At 68.0% G+C, this 13,150-nt stretch overlaps 5 protein-coding genes across 5 annotated transcripts; 3 read left to right on the forward strand and 2 right to left on the reverse strand.

Annotated features, from left to right (window-relative positions):
• Positions 1-1,310: 1,310 nt before the first annotated feature.
• On the forward strand, positions 1,311-2,502 carry MICPUCDRAFT_4527 (uncharacterized protein; the record flags this gene model as incomplete). Its single annotated transcript, XM_003059010.1, has 2 exons — positions 1,311-1,985; positions 2,167-2,502. Coding segments are annotated over 2 exons (1,011 nt in total), but the record flags the coding sequence as incomplete, so codon positions are not given.
• A 529-nt stretch (positions 2,503-3,031) lies between these two features.
• MICPUCDRAFT_58495 (uncharacterized protein) lies at positions 3,032-4,534 on the forward strand (the record flags this gene model as incomplete). The annotated part of the gene is made up of 1 exon (XM_003059011.1): positions 3,032-4,534. One exon carries the CDS (start codon positions 3,032-3,034, stop codon positions 4,532-4,534), a length of 1,503 nt encoding a protein of 500 aa, XP_003059057.1.
• Positions 4,535-4,880: 346 nt separating this feature from the next.
• MICPUCDRAFT_58496 (uncharacterized protein) lies at positions 4,881-9,426 on the reverse strand (the record flags this gene model as incomplete). The annotated part of the gene is made up of 3 exons (XM_003059308.1): positions 4,881-8,106; positions 8,320-8,804; positions 8,881-9,426. The coding sequence occupies 3 exons, from the start codon at positions 9,424-9,426 to the stop codon at positions 4,881-4,883; spliced, it is 4,257 nt and encodes a 1,418-aa protein (XP_003059354.1).
• A 136-nt stretch (positions 9,427-9,562) lies between these two features.
• Positions 9,563-10,433, reverse strand: MICPUCDRAFT_58497 (uncharacterized protein; the record flags this gene model as incomplete). Its single annotated transcript, XM_003059309.1, has 2 exons — positions 9,563-9,766; positions 9,960-10,433. 2 exons carry the CDS (start codon positions 10,431-10,433, stop codon positions 9,563-9,565), a joined length of 678 nt encoding a protein of 225 aa, XP_003059355.1.
• A 402-nt stretch (positions 10,434-10,835) lies between these two features.
• MICPUCDRAFT_58498 (uncharacterized protein) lies at positions 10,836-13,142 on the forward strand (the record flags this gene model as incomplete). Its single annotated transcript, XM_003059012.1, has 2 exons — positions 10,836-11,297; positions 11,338-13,142. 2 exons carry the CDS (start codon positions 10,836-10,838, stop codon positions 13,009-13,011), a joined length of 2,136 nt encoding a protein of 711 aa, XP_003059058.1. The 3' UTR covers positions 13,012-13,142.
• Between the last annotated feature and the right edge of the window lie 8 nt (positions 13,143-13,150).

Here is a 13,150-nt window from a genome sequence, read left to right on the forward strand (position 1 = left end):
CCGAGAGATCACCTCGGCGGCGGCGTCGATCTTCCCGAGCGCGTTGAGCGTGTTCGCGATGTCCTGGCTATTCATCTCCGCCGCGAAGCGCGACGCCGCCTCAGAGAGGCGTCTCCATCGCTCCAGAGACATGGCCGCCGCCGCCGCGGGGAGCTTCGTGAGCCCGTTGTAGACGTTGCTGACGTTCTGCGAGTTAAACCCCCCCGCGTTCCTCTCCACCATCCGGATCAACTCCCCCGCCGTATCCGCGTCGACGTCGCCGGCGCCTTTGTCCGCGCACAAAACGCCGAGGCCGTGGACGACGTTCGCGACATGCCTCGCCTGAAGCTCGCGACAACGCAACCGCACGAGCTCGAGCAAACGCGCGTACCTCGGGTCCCCGCGGAGGTTATCGCGCTCGCGTGCGACCTTGGCGAGCTTGTTCACCGCGGTCGCGACGTTCACTTCGTTGAAATCGCCTCCGCGCTCGGCGACGATCGAGAGCAGCTCCGCCGCGCTCCGGGACGCGACGATCTCCCCGTTCAGCTTGATGGCCGCCGCGAGGTTACCCCCACCGCGCCCGCCGCGACCCCCGCGAGCACCGCCCGCCGGACGATGCGCACCCGCGGCGAACCCGCGCCACGACGCGACGAACGGCGACGCGCACCAGCGCGACGGAGACGGCGCGTCCGATGTCAAATCGCGCGTCGTCGCCGTCGTCGTCGTCGCGAGCGCGCGCCTCGCGGCGGCGGCGTCGCGCGCGACGGTCGCGAGCACCTCGACGCCATCGCCGCGGAGGTAGCGAAGAAGCGCCCGCGTCGTCGTCGTCGAGGAAGAACCCGCCGCCGCGGCGTGTCGACGCATCGCGCGCGCGCGTACGTCTGACAACATCCATCACCTCGTCGAAAACCCAAAACCAACAGCGCCGACCCTCGTCGTGCACTCGTCCGTCGCGCGCGCGCGCGATGCGTCGACGCGCGGCGGGGTCGACGCGCGCGGTCCTTCGGTACCTCTGCGGCGATGGCGTCGAAGCGCGCGCGGTCGTCGCGCGCGATGCGGTGCGCGCGCTCGCGACGACGACGACGACGACGACGACGCGGGATGATCTGACGTCGACGCCGTCGCGCTTCCGGTCGCTCGAGACGTCGACCCCCGCCGCCGCGCGAGGCTTCCGCGTCGCCGCCGCTTCCCACGCGTCGTCGTCGTCGTCGTCGTCGTCGTCGTCGTCGTCGTCGTCGTCGTCCGATGACAGTATCACCGTGGTGAGCGTGCACGCGCTGCGACGCCGCGTCGACGCGCTCGCGTCGCCCGTCGCGAACGCGCTCGCCGCGCTCGACCCTCCGAGTCTGCGCGCGATGCTCGCGGACCTGGACAAGCGCGCGTCGGAGGCGACGCTGTGGGACGACCCGAAGAACGCGAAGGCGGTCATGGAGCAGCTCGCGGACGTCCGCGAGCAGCTCGAGCTCGCGGCCGCGTTCGAGGACAAGCTCGGGGACGCGCGGACGGCGCTGGAGATGATCGCGGACGACCCGTCGTCCGACGTCGTCCCCGAGCTCGCGTCCGAGATCTCCGACGCGATCGCCTCTCTCGAGGCCGCGCTCGAAACGTGGGAGACGCGGCGGCTCCTCGTCGGGACGTACGACGCGCTCGGCGCGACGGTGTTCATAAACGCCGGCTTCGGCGGCTTCGACGCGCACGAGTGGGCGGAGCGGCTCGAGTCGTGTTACGTCGCGTGGGCGCGGCGACGAGGGTTCGCCGTCCGCGTGGAAGCTCGGACGCCCGGGGAGGAAGTCGGCCTGCGATCCGTGACGCTGGAGATCGACGGCCGGTTCGCGTACGGGTACCTCGCGAGCGAGAAAGGCGCGCACCGCATGGTGCGAATCGGCGGCGTCGCGGGGCAGACGCCGCGCGGGAGACATTCGAATTTCGTCGCCGTGGACGTCGCGCCGACGTTGGAGGAGAAGGCGCGTTCTATACACTGGTCCCCATACGACCGCGTTCGCGTGGTGAACGCCATTCCTTAAGGACTTTGCCCGGCGTTTCTCTCCTCCCACCCCTCGCTTTCAACCCCCGCCCTCGACGCCTTTCAACTCCAACTGACGCCTATGAACTCCACCCCGACGTTCGCTCGTATGGAACGGCCCTAAGGACGCGGCCGCGATCGCGTTGAACCCCGCGGACGTCGAGATCACGACGATGCGCAGCGGCGGCGCGGGCGGGCAGAACGTGAACAAGGTGGAGACCGCGGTGCGGATGAAGCACCTCCCGACCGGGATCGTCGTGCGGTGCGAGGAGGAACGTAGCCAGGCGATGAACCGCGCCAAGGCGATTGCGCGGTTGAAGGCGAAGCTCGCCGCCGTCGCGGAGGAGCGGCGGCTCGCGGACGTCGCCGCGGTGCGAGGCGACGTCGTGAGAGCGGAGAGGGGGCAGCAGATCAGGAACTACGTGCTGCATCCGTACAAGTTGGTGAAGGACGTGCGGACGGGGGTTGAGACGAGCGACGTGGACGGCGTGTTGAGCGGCGGGCCCGGTCTGGACGAGGTGCGTTCTATATACTGGTCCCCATACGACCCCGTTCGCGTGGTGAACGCCGATCCTTAAGGACTTTGCCCGGCGCGTCTCTCCGCCCATCCATCGCTTTCAATCCCCGCCATCGACGCCTTTCAACTCCGCTTCTGACGCCTTTCAACTCCACCCCGACATCGCTTTGTATGGAACGACCCTGAGTTCATGAACGGGTGGTTGCGGTGGAGGGCGAGAGAGCGAGCGCTTAAGGACGAGGGATAGGGTGTAGGAGGCACGCGTGATAGTCGCGGTGATGGCGTAGTTCATTTCATCGCGTTCTCCTTTTCTCTCTCCCGCGCGTCATGGTGTCGTTCGTCCGGTCATCACGGCTGCGGCGGCGGCGGCCGGCGACGGCCGACGATCGACCGATCCGAGGTGCCGACTTTCTCGAGGGGACCCGACCTGACGCCCCCTTTTCCTCCCGTCCGAGAATTCCTTAATTATCCACGCCACGACACGCCCCGCCTCCTCACAAACGCCTCGCGCGATGCCCCGCCTCTCGGAACGCCTCCCCCTGCCCGCGATCGAGCTTGTCCTGTTCTACCTCGGCACCGCGCCGTCCAGCGATTCCGGCGACCCCGGAGACGATGAAGACATCGCGAAGAAATCCTCCGATTTCTTCGCTCTCGAGCGCGTGAAGGACGTGTGCAGGGCGAGCGCGGTCGCGCGCTCGTGGCGCAGCGCGTCGAGCGCGCCGTCGATATGGCGCGCGATGCTCCGGCGGTGGTTCGACCAGGAAGACCTCAGCGCGATGGACCCGCGCGTCGCGGCCGCTGCCGAGCGAGGACGAGACGGCTTCAAAGAGGTTCACGCGCAGTGGAAATCGGTTCCCACGGGGATGGCCAGACGAGCCGCGCGCGCGTGGCGAGGCGTCGTCGAGCCGCTGACCGAGGAGATCCCTAAGCTGCGTCTCGAAGACGGCATCAGCGCGATTGACGCGGATTACAAGTGGGAAACAGTCACGGATCACGTGAAACTCGCGGACGGCGAGCGCGTGCACCCGAGCGTCGTCGCGTTGTACTCCCTCCACGACGGCCAGGACGAGTCTCGGCTGTTCGACCCTGCAAACCCAGATGCCCGCCCTCGTGAAGAGATAATAGAAATGTTAGTCCGCAGTCTGTTCGGGGGATACTCCTTTTACAACGAGTGTCGGTTGACCATGTTCCTGACTTTGAAGCGTGGGTTTATCGAGCGCCTCGATGAAGTCAGATGGCGGTTGAAGACCATGTCTGAACCTGTTCCAGTTCCAGTTCCAGGTTCCGAAACACCTCCGAAATACCTTGACGAAGACTTCAAGAAAATTCTGATCGCGTACGCGCCGGGCATCACACTCCCCAACCGATACGTCTACGCGGACGCGCTCAGCGGCGAGGTGTCGATCGGATGGCAAATGGAAGATTTGGCGGGCATCGCTCTCATGGGGTTGCGTCTGGAGATGGACGTCTTGACGTGGTTTGAAGAGTTCTCGCGACGCGTGAGGCTCGGCATTTACCGGGTGTGCGACAGCCCGTGTGTGTTAATCCCGAACCAGGCCCCTGGGGCCCGATTTCCTCAACTGTCGCTGTTCCCGTGTGAACCGTACGTCGACTCGGCCTTTCGTGTTGAGCCCGAGTGCACGGTATACACGGCCGTCACGAACGGCGTGCGCGTTCGCGTGTCGTCGATTTTCGTCCCGGAGAAGTCGGAATGGGGGCCGGGTGGTTCGAGTGGAGGAGAATACCAGGTTAACTTCGTCGACGGTCAGCCCATGAGCGACCTGCACGAAGGCTTCTTCACGTACCGCGTGCGATTTGACCTCCTTCCAGACGCGCCGATCGCGTCGTGCCAGCTCAAGTCGCGGCGGTGGGTGATCAAGAATTTGAGCAATTTCGTGGAAGACGAAATCGTCGAGGGCGAGGGCGTCGTCGGCGAGTTTCCGTTCCTCAGGTGCGTCGTCCTAAACGCTGGTTCCCAACGACCGCGTATCTTTCCTCGTACCCCTCGACCGTGATGTCGCCTTTCAAGTCCGACTGACGCCTTTGAACTCCACCCCGACGTCGTCGCTTCGTTCGGGACGCGCCTTCAGACGCGGGAATCCGTCTGGGGACGCGCCGTTCGAGTACGCGAGCTGTACGACGACAACAGTCCGTCGGCGAAGGCAAGTCCCCACCGACTTCGCCTCGACGTCGACGATGGGCGGCGGGTTCACGTTCGTGGAGGGTTCGATCGACGCGCCGACGGGGCGGGGGGAGTTTTTCGTGGATTGCCCGACGTTCATTTTGACGCCGCCGAGGTTCGTGTTTTAATCGAAATAAGCTTACCGCCGTCGTCGTCGCGCTCACGCGATACATCATCCATCAATACCCCGCGCTCCCGACCAAAGCCGCGTAGCTCTCGTTCTCGTCCGCCTCTCTCGCTTTCGTCGCCGGCGCCTTGGCCGCTTTCGCCGCGCTCGCCGGCGGCGTCAACCGAAGAAACCCGTACAGCTCGTTCCTCCGCGGCTTCACCCTCTGCAGCTCGTCGTCCCACCGCGTCTCCGCCAAAACCTCGATCGCGGCCGCCAAGTCCACGCCGTCGTGCCCGGCGTACTCCGCCGCCGCGTCCTCGTACCCTAACAGCGTGACGTACAGCGCCTCCGCGGCGGTTCTTCGCACGCGCGGGTACCGGTTCAAAAGCAACGCGAGCACGCCGAGCGTGGCGCTGACGCGCGCCGTGCTGCCGTCCGCCGCGTCCTCGGGTCCCGGGCCTTCGCGCGCCGCTCTCGCGTCGTCGCCGCCGTCGCCGCATCCCAACCCCGCGCCGTCCCCCGGCGGCCCGCACCCCGCGAGATGACACAGCGCGGCGACGCACAGACACAGCTTCGCGACGTCCCTCGAGCCCTTCGTCTCCGCGCGCAACGCGTCGGCGAGAGGCAACGCGAACGCGTCCGGCGCCGACGGAAACGCGGGCGCGACGTCGTTCAGCGCGCCGGAGGAGAACAGCACGTCGATGACGCGCAAGAGCGGGACCACGACGCGGTCGACGCCCTTCCGTCGACGCAGCAGCGCCACGAGCTCGGACGTCACGACGCGCTGCAGCGCGACGTCGGCTTTCAGCGCACGCGTCAACGCGCCGCCGGCGGCTTTACCAAGGCTATCGCCGACGCCGCCGGCGGAGACGACGATGCCCTCCACGAGCGACGCGCGGTACGTCGCGAGCCCCGCGGCGTCCCCGTCCCCGCCCCCCCCGTCCCCCCCGTCCCCCACGCCCGCGTCGTCGTCCGCGGTGATCAACCCGACGAGCGCGGGAAACGCGACGGTCGGAACCGCCCACGCCGCCGCGCCGGCTTCCGTCTCGGTCGTCGCGCGGAGCACCGCGGCGACGCCCGGGACGTCCGCCAGCGGTCTCAGACCGATCGCGTCGCGCCCGCGCAGCGCCGCGCACGCGCACGCGGCCGCGGCCGCGCGGACGCGGTCGATCTTCTCGCTCGACTGTTTCAAGAGCGCGGAGACGATCGCGGCGGAGACGGTCGCGTCGACGCCGCCGCCGCGTTGCGCGGCGGCGAGCACCCCCGGCAGCGCCTCCATCGCAGCCTCGCGCACCCACGACCCGACGTCGCCGCGGTTGTCCACGCAGTAATCCTCGAGGCACGTCAGGAACGTCTCGATCGTCTCTCTCGCGGCGACCGAAGCCGCGGCCTCAGCGTCCGCGTCGCCGCTCGAAGAGAGCGCGCGGACGACCCCGGCCAGGCCGCGAACCGCGCACGTCCGCGCCTCGGCGTCGCGCGCCTCGGCGTCCTCCTCGGGGATCGTCGACGCCGCGAGCGCGTCGACCGCGAGCCGCCACGCCGGCGTCGTCTTCGGCGGCGGCGGCGGCGCGGGCGCTTCTTCTCCGTCCTCTCCCCCGGCCCCGGACTCGGACGCGAACGCTTTCGCCGCGTCCGACGCGGGGACGAACGCCCCGCCGGGCTCGGGCACCTCCGCGAGCAACAGCTCCGCGGGCATCACCCCCAGCGCGAGCGCGGCGCCGCGTCGCGCGGCCGGGTTCGCGTCGCGCGTGGGCGCGCCCCCACCCTCGCCGAACGTGTGCAGCGACGACGCCAACTTCACGACGAGTCGCTTCGCGCCGGCGACGCCGCCGCCGCCGCGCATGTACGCGTCGGCGAACGCGCCGATCGCGTCCACCGCGGCGTCTCGAATGTCCGAGCTCGGGTGCTTCAGGCTGTCCTCCACGGAGGCCAACAGCGCGCTCCGCAGACTCTTCGGCCCGGTCGGCGGGCCGGGGCCCTTGTCGAGCGGCTGACCCACGCGCGCGAGGCACGAGACGTACCGACACGCCGCCGCGCGCATGATCTCTCCGCCCTTGCCGCGGTACAGCCGCGCTTTCTCGATCGCCGCGACGAGCGTCACCACCTCCTCCGCGAGCGCGCCGGTAACGCACGGCTCGCGCGCGTTCTGGAGCGCGAGCAGCGCCTCCGCGGCGCCGATCGTCGCGCCGTGCCGCGCCTCCAGCGCGGGCGAGACGGCGCGCTTGAGTAACGTCGGCAACGCGACGGTTTTTATCCACTCCGGGTCGCGCGCGCCGACGACGGACAGCGCCCTGCCCGCGAGCTCCCTCGTCGCGCGCTCCCAGTGCGACAGCTTCACGTCGCACAGGTGCTGTAACAGCGCGCCGCGGTACTCGTCGAACCCGGCGATGAAGTCGCTCACGACGCAGTACGCGTTCGTCCGCGTCCCCAGCGCGAAGTAATCCGCCGCGGCGACGACGTCGATGCCGTGCGGAAACGCGCCGAGGCGTCCGACGCACTCCTGAAACGCCGCGCTCGCGGCTCTGCGACAGTTCACCTCCCTGTCGAAACACGCGGTCACGAGCAGCGGCGGCCCGAGCGCGGGCGCGTGCGGCGTCAGCACCTCGGGCGCGTACGCTCGCGCGAACGCCCAGCACACGTACGCCGCGGCGTCTCTCACGTGCGCGCCGACGGAGTGCGGGCCTCTTCGCACGTCGTACGACAACGCCGTCGCGACGTGCGGGACCGCGTCGGGGAGGCGCGCGGGGAGGAGAAGCCCGCGTCGGGATAACTCCGCGAGCGCGAGGCAGGCGCCGTGCCACGTCGCGTCGCTCTCCGTGGGCTCGAAGCACTCGAGGACGGACATGACGACGTCGTCGCCGAGCTCCGCGGGGAGTCTCGCGGTGACGCGGCCCAACCCTTTCGCCGCGGACCACCGCACGACGGTATCCTTATCCCGCAACGCGACGAGCAGCGCCTCGATGACTTCCTCGACGCCGTCGGGGATGTCCCAATCGTCCTCTTCGTCCTCAGGTTGGGGTGTTACACTTGGGGTGTTTACCGCCGCGACCGCCGCGCCGCCCGCGGCTAAGTTATCCTCCAGCGACCGCGCGCCGCGTTGGTACCTCCACGTCACGACCCGCGGCTTCAAGAACAGCAGCCCGATCCGCTGCGTGAGCTTGCACGCGAGCTGGCGCACGAGCGCGGACCCGCGCGCGCTGTCGGACGCGGCCAAGTCCCGCGCGTCTCTCCACGACCTCTCCGCCACCTCGAGCAGCGCGGCTCTGGTGCCGAGTTTGAAAATCGCCGCGAGCGCTCTCGCGACGCCGGGGACTAAGGGTCGTTCCGTACGAGCGAACGTCGGGGTGGAGTTCAAAGGCGTCAGATGGAGTTCAAAGGCGTCGAGGTGTGTCGGGATTGAAAGCGAGGGGTGGGCGGAGAGATGCGCCGGGAAAAGTCCTTAAGGATCGGCGTTCACCGCGCCGACGCGGTCGTATGGGGACCAGTGTAAGGAGAACGCGCCTAAGAACGTCGCCTCCTGCTCTCTCGCCGCGAGCTCGAGCGCGGTCAGCGGCTCCCCCGTGGTCTCGTCCGTTGTCATGACATCCGCGCCGCGCGTGTGATCTTTCGGCCGGCTCGCGCGCGCGAGCGCGTCCGTCGCGAACGTCAAGAACCCGCGCAACGCGTTCGGCATGTCCGGCCGCGTCAACAGCTTCGATAACAAAAACGCGGCGCGGTCGCGGACGATGCCGGGGTCGGATAAATAGCGCTTCTGGCACAGCTCGAGCATGTGCATGACGACCGGGGGCGCTTCCGCGTCGCCGCCGCCCGCGGCCGCGATCGCGGCGCCGTCGTTCCCGTCCGCGGAGGTGGTCACCTTCGAGTCCACCGTCACGAGGTCGAACGGGATGAGCACTGAGGGTCGTTCCATACGAAGCGATGTCGGGGTGGAGTTCATAGGCGTCAGATGGAGTTGAAAGGCGTCGAGGTGTGTCGGGATTGAAAGCGAGGGACCCTGGGCGGAGAGATGCGCCGGGATTAAAAGTCCTTAAGGATCGGCGTTCACCACGCCGACGCGGTCGTACGGGGACCAGTGTGAGATAGAACGCGCCTAAGATGCAGAGCCACAGGATGATCGTCGCGCGCGTCTCCCACGCGCTCCCGAGCTCCTCGATCTCCTCCGCGCCGAGCGGCGGTCTCCCATCTCTCGGCCGCAGCGCGTCCGCGCCGTGCGATCGCGTCAGGAGCGCGACCGCGGGCTCGAGGTCCTTCGCCTCGTGCGGGAAGAAGCGAACCACCGTCTTGTGCCCTCGGACGGTCGCGAACGCGTGGAGCACCTTGCTCACTCGCTGCACGAGCGCCATGTCCGCGTCCTCGCCGAGGTGCGCCTGGTCGCGAATCACGCCCGCGAGCGGAGCGATCCAGCTCTCCAAGTGCGGGTCCAGCAGGCTCGACTGCTCTTGGTACCGCTCGACGACGACTCGGACGCGATGGAAGTCCGCGCGATCGCACGCGCCGCCCGTCTCGACGACGCGCGCGATTATCGCGTCCACCTCGTCTCTCTCCGCGACGTGCGACAGCTCCTTCTCGTCGTCGGGGAGCTCGAGCTCGGCCATCGCCTGAGCGGGAGCCTCCATCGTCGCGACGGACGCCGAGGGAGGAAGGCGCGGGGCGCGAGATCTGATGACGGAGTGGTCGCGTTCGGTCTGGCTCTGGTTGGTTTCAAAATGTTGACTCGCTCAAACTGACGAAACGCACATCGCGCTCCCTTCCTCACGCCTCCTCCTTGAACGGGTCCACGACCTTCCCGCCGAACGTGTGCCCTTCCGGCACCGTATCCCTCTTCGCGTACTCCTCGAAGACGCCGCACGTGAACTCCTTGATGTCCGTCTCGACCTCGTCGTCGGTCTTCCCGGACACCACCTCCGTCATCGTCGACAGCGGCGCGACGCGGCCTTTCCCGCCGTGCACGCCGCGCTTCGACGCGAAAAATCGAGCGGGGCGGAGTCGAAAGGCGCGTCAGGTGGAGTCGCGAAAGGCGTCGAGGTCGAGCGTCGAAACCACCGAGGGGATGGCGGAGAGAAACGCGCGCGGGCGACGTCCTCGAGGAACGGCGTGCACCGCGCGCGCGCGGTCGTGCGGGAACCGACGTAACTCTCGGAGGACGCACCATCACCGCGGCGATGCGTAAAATTTCAACCACGCGATCGTGCCGCGCCTGCAGCGCCCAGTCCACGGGCGCTTTCTTCCACATGTCTCTCACCTCGAGCGTCGCGCCGCGGTCGATGAGCGCGCGAACGATGTCCTCGCGCCCCCACCCGCACGCGAAGTGTAACGGCGTTCGACCGCCGGGGTCGAGGTGATCGACGCCGACGCGGCCGCCGTCCTCGGGCGCTTTGTCCAGGAGCCAGATCACCTCGTCGAGAAATCCCTTGCACGCCGCCTCGTGGACGCGCTCCGGGGCGAACAGGACGTGCGCCTCCGGGCCGTCGCCCGCGCGATCGATCCCGCCGGGGGCTTCCCATCCGAACCGCGGCTTCTCCCCCCACGAGTTCGTGAACGGTTCGGTCGCGCGCTCGTTCATCGTCTTGTCGTACTTGGGGGAGGATCCTTTTCGACGCGTCGACTCTCCGCCTCCTCCCATCGTCCTGGTGGATGAATGATCGATCTCTCGAGACGCGCGGGGAACGACGGACGAGACGACGCGGCGACGACGACCGACGGGAAGACGCGCGCGGCGGCTGGCTCGCGCGACGAACGAAGTGTCTCGCTGAAGGCTCGGGAGGCGAGCGCGGCGACGACGACGCGTGCGCGCGCGGACGAGTGCGACGGCGGTCGTGAGGCGACGGCGTGCGTTGGAAAAAAACGCTCGCGGGCCGAAACTGATTTATTTCCGGCCGCCGCGCCGCGGCCAGGTGCCGCGGCCGGCCGGCTCAGTCTGCCCTCCGGAACGAATCGCGCTTTTCGCGCTCGCGCCACTCCCGACACGAGCGCGCCGCCGCGGCGGGCGGAGGGAGGGAAGCGGCGTCGCGGGCGGCCGTCGGTCATGTTCCAACTCTCGCGACTGGAGGACGACAACGTCAAGATCCTCCCCGAGAACCTGGGGAAGCCGACGCTGGAGGCCATCGTCGAGGTCATCGAGCGCCTGTACGTGGACAAGGTCATTCGAGATTTAGGGCTGGTCATCACGCTGTACGACGTCGTCAGCGTCGAGGGCGGGACGGTGTACCCGGGCGAAGGCAGCGCGCACTTCAAGGTCGTGTTCCGCGTCGTCGTGTTCCGGCCGTTCGTCGGGGAGGTTCTGGAGGCGACGCTGAAGCGCAGCGACGAGGAGGGACTGCGCGTCAGCCTCGGCTTTTTCGACGACGTGTTTGTCCCCGCGCACCTCCTCCAGGATCCCTCCAATTTCGACGACAAAGAGAAGCTCTGGGTGTGGGAGTACCAGGGCGACGCCAAACAGAAGATGCACTTCGACCTGGAGGAGAAGATTCGCGTCCGCGTGCAGTCGGTGAGGTTCCCGGACCACCCCACCCGGGACGCGCGGAGAGGCGGCGACGAGAGGATTAAAATCCATCACCGGGCACTCGATGGGCGGCCACGGCGCGCTGACGATCGCGTTTAAGAACCCGACGGAGTACGCCGCGGTGAGCGCGTTCGCGCCGATCGTGAACCCGTCCGCGGTGCCGTGGGGGAAGAAGGCGTTCGAGACGTACTTGGGCTCAGCGGAGGCGGGGAAAGACCACGACGCGTGCGAGCTCCTGAAGAAGCGCGGCGCCGCGTTTCCCGAGTTTGCCGACGTGCTCGTCGATCAAGGCCTCGACGATCAGTTCTTGACCGAGCAGCTGAAACCGGAGAACCTCGAGGCGGTCGCGAAAGAGGTGGGTCAGAAGGTGAGCGTGCGAAGGCACGCGGGGTTCGACCACTCGTATTTTTTCATCTCGAGCTTCATGGAGGACCACGTGAAGTTCCACGCGAAAGCGCTCGCGTCCAAGGCGCAAGCGATGGCGGACGCCGTGGACGTCACGGCCGACCCGGCGCTTCTCGCGGAGTTCGCGAAGACGGCGGGGAAGGACATCGAGTGCAACGCCGCGGTCGCGTGGGGGCCGAAGCAACCGCTGACGAACGAAGTCGTGATCGTCGCGCCGCCGAAAGCGGGCGAGGTGCGCGTGAAAGTCATCTCCAACGCGCTGTGCCACACGGACATCTACACCCTGGACGGGCACGACCCGGAGGGTCTCTTCCCGTGCATCCTCGGGCACGAGGCTGGCGCGATCGTGGAGTCCGTCGGCCCGGGCGTGACGTCCGTGAAGCCGGGAGACCACGTCATCCCGTGCTACACCCCGCAGTGCAACGCGCCCGCGTGCATCTTCTGCGCGTCGCCGAAGACGAACCTGTGCCCGACGATCCGATCGACGCAAGGCGCGGGCGTGATGCCCGACGGCACGTCCAGGTTCACCGCGAAGAAGGACGGGACCGTGATCAACCACTTCATGGGATGCTCGACGTTTTCGGAGTACTCCGTCATCGCGGAGATCAGCGCGGCGAAGATAAACCCGCGGATGCCGCTCAACAAGGCGTGCCTGTTCGGCTGCGGCGTCAGCACCGGCCTCGGCGCGGTGTGGAACACGTGCAAGGTCGAGGCCGGCGCCTCCGTCGCGGTGTTCGGGTTGGGCGCGGTGGGCCTGGCCGTCGTGCAGGCGGCTAAGATGGCTGGCGCGGGGCGAATAATCGGCGTCGACCTCAACGAGGACAAGTTCGCGATCGCGTCGCGGCTCGGGTGCACGGACGTCGTGTGCCCGAACGACCACGAGGGCATCCCGATTCAGTCTGTGATCGTCGGCATGACCAAGTGGGGCGTCGACTACTCCTTCGACTGCACCGGCAACGTGGAGGTGATGCGAAGCGCGTTGGAGTGCGCGCATCGCGGCTGGGGCGAGTCGTGCGTCATCGGCGTCGCGGCGAGCGGCAAGGAGATCGCGACGCGGCCGTTTCAGCTCGTGACCGGGCGCGTGTGGAAGGGCACCGCGTTCGGGGGTTGGAAGTCGCGGAGCGCGGTGCCGAAGCTCGTGGAGCGATCTCTCGCGGGGGAGCTCCCGGTGGATCACTACGTGACGCACGCCATCGACGCGAAGGGCGGCGACGTGGCGGGGGCGACGAACGAGGCGATCCACGCGCTGCACGGCGGCGATTGCCTCCGCGCGGTCGTGACGTACCACAAGTGATGAGCGAGGAGGAGGAGGAGGAGGGGAGAGAGATCGCGCGCGAGGGAGGGACGGCGCGGCCGGCGGCGTCGTCCGTGCTCCTGGAAGTGCAAAATGGAGGTTCGGCGCGTTGAAAAAAAAAAGTTCACCCTGAAACACG

The sequence above is a fragment of the Micromonas pusilla genome (assembly GCF_000151265.4).
Source record: "Micromonas pusilla CCMP1545 genomic scaffold MICPUCscaffold_6, whole genome shotgun sequence".
Lineage (NCBI taxonomy): Eukaryota > Viridiplantae > Chlorophyta > Mamiellophyceae > Mamiellales > Mamiellaceae > Micromonas > Micromonas pusilla.